Raw genomic sequence first — 9,351 nt, forward strand, 5'->3', positions numbered from 1 at the left:
AGGCTTAGCACATTGTTCAGTGTAATCTTTATTTAGTGTTAATGAATTTAAATTTGAACAGAATTTTTCTATATATAACCATACCAGTACAGTGCTGTATTAGCCGAGCAGAGTATTGACAGGTTCTAAAAAGGTGGGAGATTTATCTGAGAGGGGAGAATTAAAGTGTGTGTGAGTTTTTGTTTTTTTTATTTATTTATTTATTTTGGAAAATGTATGCTGGATGCCCCCCTGATTGACACTTTCAGTGCTATACACAAAAACACACATATAGCAGATAAGCAAAGGTAGAAAAATAATCTCTATTAACACATTAAGTGGGCCATGCCACTGCAATGAAAAAGAATACATAAAATCTTGCTTAAAAAGGAAAAAAAGCCTTTTGGCAGTGACGCCACATGAACAATGTTAAACAAATAGGCAAATTGTCCATAATGGAATATTTATAGTTGATTTAAAAGTAGAAATTCAACAGAAGTTGATCAGAAAGCTATGAGTGGCCTCTGACTAGGGGAGACCAAAGCAGCTTCATAAGACTGGTTGCCTATATTTCTATAGGTACACTTTTGGCTTAGTAATGAAAGAAACCGAAGTAGAAATCTGGCATCTGCTTCTCAAAGCCTGATTATTTAAGCTGTAAGGAGTAAAGTGTGCCTAGGGTTTCACCTACTCTTATTGCATTCTTGAGTTTACATTTGTGATAAATGGGGAAAGCAACTGTCTGATCTTGCTGGCACTGATATGTATTGTGTTTACAAGTTTCAGTGGAAATGCTATGGAATTCGTATATCATTAAACTGTAGTTTTAAACTGTAGGTTTAGGAACAATCACAAAGCCAATATGACACTTTTTTGGCGGGGGGCAGTCTATGATCTGTGAGTCCCTTCTATAATGACTTTATAACCACCCTCCCTGTAAAATGCTTCACTGTTGCTTGCCCAGTCGCACGTCGTATGACACAATGTGGTAGTTGTCCCAGGCGAAGAGCTTCCTCTGTATAGGGTTGTAGTCTATCATGCTGTTGTAGCGGTGCCGGTTCTTGAATGGCACGGAGATGGCTTTACTCTGGCTGGTGGCTGTGTTGAAGCTGTAGTTGACAGTGGTGTTGGGTGAGGTGTAGCTGGCCACTGTGTACAGCCTCCCACAGATCATGAAGGCATTGGCCACGGTGGTCTTGCGAATGTTGGTCTCCCAGCTCCTCTTCACCTCTAGACTGTGGGGGTCCAGCTGGGAGATCACAATGGCACCCTTGGCTTTGTTGGTACTGTAGATGACCCACAGCCCCTCCTCATCTACGGCGAAGTCGATGTCTGTGTAGCCGCCCCAGGAGTAGGGGAACTGTCCATGGAAGCCAGCGTGGGGCAGGTCTCTGCGGGCAGCCACACTCTCTGAGGCCAGGTCGTAACGTATAAGGGTGCGACTGCGGCGCCGCTGGTAGTAAAGTGATCCACGGTACATTGTGGCCCCTGTGCTCTCCACAGCCTCGGGCAAGAGCAGAACTTTGGTGGGGAAACCTCGGGACAGCTGCTCCATGTCTTCGTAGCCGAAGAGCTGTCGGACCTCAGAGCCTATGGTGTCAATTCGCCACACCATGCCTGGGCCATACGGTGCCACAGGCTCTGGATCCTGCATCCACACGCCATACTTACCAGCAATGGTATCAGCCTTGCGGTGGGTTACTGGCTCTCCCACGAACAGAAGCTCACCGCAGCCTGAGAGATCAGAAAGATGGACGAAGGAAGGAGAAAGTTGAAGAGAATGAGGGAGGATCAGGTTCAATCAGTTGTCAAATTTATAACAGAAACTTTCAGAACTAGTTGCTGTGAGGGGAACCTAAGGCATCCTAGAGGCATAGATGCTGCTCTAGTGCTGTGGAGTTAAGTATCTGATGTATTAAATAGTAAAGTAACTTGTATATAGTGTATGAATGTAGGCATTGAGAGATGAGATGGAATTGAGAATGCACTTCTGTACTGTCAAAGGAACCATGTTCCTTTACTGACATCAGGTCATCCTGGTATTCTTGCTAATGCAAGTTGACCCTTTCCAAAAATATTCTGAAACCGAGATGACTGTCAGCTGTGGGTGGAAGCTCATGACTGAGACGTTTGGCAGGATTTACACAGACTTGAGGGGGAAATCCCAAAGTTTGTTTTGCAACGTGGTCTTATTAAACGATGTTTGATATTACCTTTTTAGTGCCTTACTAAAGATACCCAAGTCCTTTTACAAGCTGTGCTCTCTGGTAAAAATAGCTTTTTGTTTTCAGAGAGTGATGTGTGCTGTTCTAGTTCCTGGGGCAAGTAAGAAAGGACTTTGAGAAGGGTTATCTGGGTGTTAGCCAGCCTGACCTGCATCTTGCTAAAGAATAGTGAAGGTATTCCTGCTTTCTACCTCAAATGCAGTTACTCCATTGTGTAAAGAGCACAGTCAGAGTGGCTACCTTTACCTGTGTAATCTTCAGTGTCCTCTGGCCTTGGGGCAGGAACCTCAGCCACTTCAGCCTTCAGCTCCTGATATCCTGGACTACCATACTGCCAAGATGGATCTAGGAGAGGGCAAGGAAATGAGCACGCAATGAGAAATGAGAGGACAGGTGGAGGCCAGATGGGTTTTTCCAGATTCAAACTGAGATGTGCATGTGAAGAGACTCTGCTCTGACTTCCTCTGTGTTGAATGTTTTTTTTTTTTTTTTTTTTACAAGGCTAGAGTTACTGCTAAACAACTGTCTTGGATGGGAATGATATTTGTGAAAGCTCAAAACTTACAAGTTATCTATGAAATATATTTTTCACCTCACATTCTGCTTGTTAACCAACATTACTAATGCAGTGTTATGCATCTGTGTGCTTGACTTGATAAGTGTGGGTACGCGCTGGAATTTACCTCTCAGGCTGCTTGTGTCTCCTTGTGTCCTGCCTGGTCTGGACACCAGATGTGAGAGGGCAGTGCCTAAATGTCAGAAAGAAGTTAAATTTATATATGAGCAGAAGTTACAGTAGATACCAACTGGTTTTTCCTCATCAATCAGGCACAGCAACTGAGATTCCAGTACATTCCAGACAGCTATGCTACAGTACTGCTCCTCTTACATAAGGTCACCAAAACCTAGAGATGGGCTGCCTCTGACAATATTGATCCTCTAATCCCTTAGAAAAGGGTGAGGATGTCTGAGGGGTGAGTGGAGTTTGCTGACATGCAAGAATGTGACTGGAGGAAGTAGAGTGCTGAGTGGATTACCAGCTGTAATGGAGTCTGCTTCCTTACATTTACACACCCTCAAACAAGGTGAGGCATCATTCTACTTCAAAAACCTCATACATGTAGACAATTACATCTTCCAGCTCCATCTCTGTCATCGTAAATCAGACTGTTCCATGTTTACAACCTTAAGGCAGAGTTATCCACTCAGGCCCATTGTATACGGCTGTTTCTGAACATTTGGGGGCATAAAGCATCATCACGATGTCAGAGGAAAATGCTAATTGTTAATTCTGTTACACCAACTAACAGACACCTGCATTGGCTGATATCATGCTGTGTGATGGAAATAGAGGAAGGACCATCCTGTCCAACCAGAGAGAGTGAGGCTAATTATGCTCTCTTGGACTCATTTGGACAGACTGCTGAACTTGTGGCCGTATAGTGTTTTATATAAATTATACAAAAACTTGTGGGACCCCTTGAATTCTTATACTGTTTATCACAAGAAATGGCCTTGATTACAAGTTACAGTAATTCAAACTGTTTACAGGCATCCCTAATGGCTTATAATTGTGCAGTTGTTAACACCTGGAAGCTGTTTGAATGGCCTGTTCAAAGCACCGAGAAAGGTAAGATAGAGCTGCGATAGAAGAAGCTCTTAGTATTTACTACAAAACTGGATTCTCTTTATCAAGTTAACTTTTATTTTATCTAAAGGTGGCCGCAAGTTGAGGTGAAAAGATGCAACCCTGAGCTCAGCTAAGTGTGATCATAAATTAGATCAGCTAGTTTACTAATGCATTCCTGTGGCAGATAGAGGCTCAACCATTTCCAAAGGTTCAAACCAACATACATTGTTTTTGAGGTTTCTTTGTGTCTGTCTGAGCCACTTGATGCTTGATGGGGCAATACAGGCAGAATGTCAAGAACTTTCCAGGGCAAGTAGAGTTCAGACCAATTTTACACAAACAGAACTGTTTACACCTGATTCATTCTCTGCTCATGACGTCTGCCGTGATGACTCTTTGGAGCCTTTTTTCTCCTGCTTAACTACTTTGGCTCCCACTGGCAGCTTTAATGAGTGTATACGAGTCAAACTCTGACCTTTTAATCAGTGCAAACAAGTCAGTTCTACCCAGGAGATTAAAATGTGGCATTGGCCAACATCTTTATGCCTGTTATATCAAGCAGTTGTCTAGACTGCAGATGGTTAAGATTTGATATACATGTAAAGTAGATAGCATAGTGAAGGCATATTCCCGGGTTTTTGCCTATGGGGACGTTCTTGTTTTCTCAGCACATAAGACCCTGTCATTTTCACCCTGCTGGATGTCTTGGTGCGGTCACGCTTTTCTAATTTGGAAAAAAGAGAGAAGGGTCAGTTTGAGTTGTTTTTGCTCAAGGTGGGCTCTGAAAGAGAAGACGCTCTCTGCCCCCTGTGAAGAGGATCTCCACAGTTTGGTGCGTCTCTCCTCCCTCTGGTTTCACTCCATTCGCATTTTAGATCCGTTTTGAACATGCACCATGATCTATTCTCCACATGTCTGTGCATGTGTGGACGCCGGACACTGCTGGCCACGGCACAGGTGTCAACATGAGGAGCAGAACAGATGCTGAAGACGGGCAAGAGGAGCACAGTAAATTGAGAGAGGCTGGGGAAAAAGATCTGAACTCCTAAATGGAAGCAGAGTGGGATTCAGGGCACGGGGCTGCTGGCTGGTTTCCCCCTCTGTCCAAAAATTGATAGGCTTATATTTTACTGCCCTAGGTGCAGACCAGGATGTGCCTACATAAGGACAGGGAGGGTGTCTTGTGTAAACGTTACAGGCCCGTTTCAATGAGCATAAGTTAACATTCCAAAACTAGATCACGGCAAGCATTTAGTGCAAGAGCTTTCAGCAACAGGAGAGATCCAAACCCAGCTGGTCCAATCACCACATGGCACTGTGTACAGAGTCTAAGATTCATGATTAGTGACCCTAAAACTGTCATACAGGCATTCCACTGGTAGATGGTGTGGGACAAACCAAGTGCATCTCCATATTTTTATGTCTGTCAAACTATTACTGACAGATATATGGTGAATGGACCGAGTTTCCTCCTCGAAACTCTATCTCTTCTATCCATGTAGTTCCCACTGGTTTTAAGAGGGACCCCCTCTATGTGAGAGTAATGCTACCAGTCAGGTATGACTGTACGAGCAGACGAAAACTACTCACCCTTACCAGCAATTCAAAGTGGGCAAAGTGGAATGTTCTACCTCTGGGTTGTAATAAACATGAATTTGTTTACCAGACAGGTTTACCAGTCATTTTTCCTGCTTTCCAGGTTGTTTTGTACGTCAATTTGCGCAAATTTGCTTCAGCCAGTTAATTTCTATGTAAGGTAATAAAAAACATCTGAAAGTGTGCGTATACTGGTTCATAGTTTGTGGCCTGGGTTTTTACTTACCTTTTTTAGTTCTGAATTCAAACCAGACCTACAATTTCCAGCCCACAACACATACAGCTGTAAACAATGCCCTGCAAGTACTGATGCAGATTTTATTTTTATCTTCAGTTCAAACAGTTTTAGTTGTAGTTTTAGTAACTTGCAAGTACAGCTTGGTTCTCAACCCTTTACATTTTCACTCTATCTGAGCTCCCAACACACCTAATCCAAGCCTTCATGGACACTACCTGGTACAGGTGTACTGGGAGCTAGTCTAGAGCAAAAATGGTAGACCAGGTGTGTTGGGGCAAAGAATGCTTTAAAATGTGCAGGGTAGTAGTTTTCCAGGACAAGGATTTGGGAACTGCACTGATACCACATATGAAAGGTACTCACCAGCTCCAGGCCGGAGACTACTGTCGTGCTGCGGCACAGTTGGAGGAGGCAGCTGTTGGCAGGGTCTGCTCCTCAGCTTCTCTGCCTCCTTCTGAAGCTCAGCCACTCTCTGCTGGAGCTCATCTACCTGCTGGGCCAGTCTGTCCTTCTCCCTCTGCAGCTGAGCCTTCTCCCCTATGGCCTGGGTGTAAGCTTCCTGGAGCCCTGTCCCAGCCGCAGCCCTCGGTGCCTCTCCCCCAGCCAGACGGGCTACCATCACCTCCAGCAGCTCCAGTCGAGATTTCAGGGCTTCCATCTCTGGTCCAGATCCCACAGATGGGCAGCTGGCCTCTGTTGGGCTGGCCACAGTGAAGCTGTACTGGCAGCGGCCACTGCGGTCATTCCCTCTCCACACGCTGGCAGTGCCTTGAGCCTGGGTGCTCACAAGCAGGCTGGAGATCCAAACTATGGCCAGGGACCACATACTGAACAAGACTACAGGTATTAAAAGAGGTTTTCTTATTTTTCTTTGCGTCTGTTACACAAGGGTGCACACTGTTTTCTTCACCGTGTCTCCTTTCTGATCTTGTCCAGTGCAGCACCGTCACTAATCTGTTCCTTCCTCTACCCCTCCCAGACGAAATGGGAGACAGACTAATGAAAGACTGACTTCTTGCCAGTGACCCTTCGTCTACTTAGTCTCCTTTATCTCTCTCACTGGTTCTGTCTTGCCCTTGCTTTTCCCAGTTGAGTGTCCATAAGCAGGTGTCAGGTCGGTGCAGAGTCTGGGTTTTCTGGTGATTGATGCCTGCTTGGATCCCAGTTCAGTGTGCTCTCAGGTCAGGAGGCAGTTTCTCTGAGCCTGGGGACCCTAGGCATGGGATATTTATACAGTCTGAAAGGGGAAAAGAAGGTAGGGAGGTGGGAGGGAGGCAGGGAGGGAGGGACTCAAACAGCAAGAATATTCCATCACTTCGTCTTGGAGTTTCTCTACGCACGTGTGCATGGGCATGTTATGTGGTGCTAAAAGTGACAGAGACAAACATTTTTTTAGTGGTGCTCCTGATGCACTGTAGTTTATTAGATAAATATTATTAGTAGTGGATGTTATTGTCTTGAAATGATCATACAGTCACCCCAGAAAGTACTTAGACATTTGTGTTATACTTAAAAATGAAGTTCTCAAATAATGGCTTTTATTTTTAACAGAACAGATCAAATTTGATTATTTCAGGCCTTGTTACTGCTATCTGCGCTATTGCTGGCTTATGTTTCATGTGTACTATAAAATGTATACATGGTGTGTGTCTGAGTACACAAGTGTTTTTAGGGGGGACATCCAAAGAGAATGTGCACGCATTACTCCTCACCAGGTTCTAATTCTGGAGCAGTGGGTTTTCGTGCCCCTATCGGCTTGCCACTGGTGCCCCAGCATGGGAGGGGGACCACGCAGTCAGACATATTAGACACAAGCTGCTGAAAGGGTGCAAAGATAGACAAAGTTATAAAACCTGCCATGGGAAGAAGTGGCGCAGGCATGGCATTCAGGGCCAGGTTGGAGGCTACCTGCTAATCAATAACTCCCGAGGTTGTTCTTATATATATATATATATATATATGTCTAGGGTAGTTCTTGTATGTGTACGTGTGATTGATGTATCACCATGTCACCACACACCATGATGATGTGTAGGTATGTCACCGTCCACGTTACTGCTTAATTAGTACCAGTTTTGTGCCTCGTATGTGTGGACGTTTGTGTTTCTTCTCAACAGATGTTAATCCATTTAGCCGTAAGGTCAGTTTCTTGCTTTTTATAACATAACATGAGCTTAAACCTGCTATACTCATCCCTGCCCATCTCTCTTTCTCTCTATACTGTTTTCATTCTCTCTGCCTTTCAGGCCTTTCATAAGCTTTTCATGACTTATGTGTGTTTATGTCTAACTGTACAGCCTGGTTTTAGAATGAAGATGGGAGCTTTCAGATAGGCCAGGGGTGTCCAGTCTCATCCAGCCTTATCAGATAACCCATGTTATCTCATTCTCTCTCACCTTTCTGTAATTCCATTAGCTTTTGATTACTTATGAGTGTGTTTATGTTTCTCTCCAATCAATCTGGTGAACAAGCGCATCTACTCAGTTAGTCTCAGAATTGAAACAATTGAGGATGTGTACTCTCTGCTGGGTGCTAATTCTGGAGCAGTGGTTTTTCATGCCCCTATCAGCTTGCCACTGATGCCCCAGGCACAGGAGGGGGACCACACAGTTGGACATATTAGACACGAGCTGCTGAGAGGGTGCAAAGATAGATAGAGTTACTCTGTCCAAAAACCTGCCATGGGAAGAAGTGGCGCAGGCATGGCATTTAGGGTCAGGTTGGAGGCTAAATGCTAATCAATAACTCTTGAGGCTGTTCGTTTTGGAGGTTAGGTACTGTGTGAGCCCTTTGTATCCTCCATATTTGCTCTAGGGTAGTTATTGTATTTGTACATGCTGGTGATGCATCATTATGTCACCAACTCACTGTGCTGATGATGTGTAGGTATGTCACTGTCCACATTACTATTTATTTAGCACCACTTCTGTGACTTGTATGTGTGGACGTTTGTGTTTCTTCTCAACAGATGTTATTCCATTTAGCCGTAAGGTCAGTTTCTTGCTTTTTATAACATAACATGAGCTCAAACCTGCTATACTCATCCCTGTCTGTCTCTCTTTCTCGGTCACTCTCATTCTCTCTACCTCTCTGGTCTCTCATAAGCTTTTGACGACATATGTGTGTGTTTATGTTTAACTGTGCAGTTTTTGAACTAAGCTGGGGGCATTCTGACGGACCAGGGGTGTCCAATCATATCCGATAGCCAAAGTGGCTGCAGGTTTTGATTCTAATTATGCCAGAGCCCTCCTGAATCTGTTGGTATCAGTCTTCAAATGATTGAGGATGTTAACTCCTGCTTTGTTGAAATGAAAACCTGCAGCCACCATTTGTGGATGAGGTTGGACACCACAGAGATAGACACTACACTTCCACAGTCCACACTCCATCCACTGGGGAGGTCTCTTTTAGAAGATGGCCTCTGAATTTAAACCTGGAATGGGAGCAGGACTGCATAGTTGAAGTAAATGTAGTGGAGTTGAGGAACACCCAGGCACCTTTTCGCAGAGGGGAACTGTCTGTGCCTTAATCCATGCATCCATTTTCCAAGCCGCTTCTCCGTCAGGGTCGCGGGGGGGTGCTGGAGCCTATCCAAGCAGTCATCAGGCGAAAGGCAGGATACACCCTGGACAGGCCGCCAGTCCATCGCAGGGCAGACAGACAGACACAGGGACACACTCACA

At 44.7% G+C, this 9,351-nt stretch overlaps 1 protein-coding gene across 1 annotated transcript; it reads right to left on the bottom strand.

The window, feature by feature from the left end:
• Window positions 1-9: 9 nt before the first annotated feature.
• Window positions 10-6,873, bottom strand: myoc (myocilin). Its single transcript, XM_017688751.2, has 4 exons — window positions 6,032-6,873; window positions 2,888-2,953; window positions 2,451-2,549; window positions 10-1,713 (listed from the first exon to the last, which is right to left on the bottom strand). Exons 1-4 carry the CDS (start codon window positions 6,492-6,494, stop codon window positions 926-928), a joined length of 1,416 nt encoding a protein of 471 aa, XP_017544240.1. The 5' UTR covers window positions 6,495-6,873; the 3' UTR covers window positions 10-925.
• Between the last annotated feature and the right edge of the window lie 2,478 nt (window positions 6,874-9,351).

Source organism: Pygocentrus nattereri, chromosome 4 (genome assembly GCF_015220715.1).
Source record: "Pygocentrus nattereri isolate fPygNat1 chromosome 4, fPygNat1.pri, whole genome shotgun sequence".
Taxonomy (NCBI): Eukaryota; Metazoa; Chordata; class Actinopteri; order Characiformes; family Serrasalmidae; genus Pygocentrus; species Pygocentrus nattereri.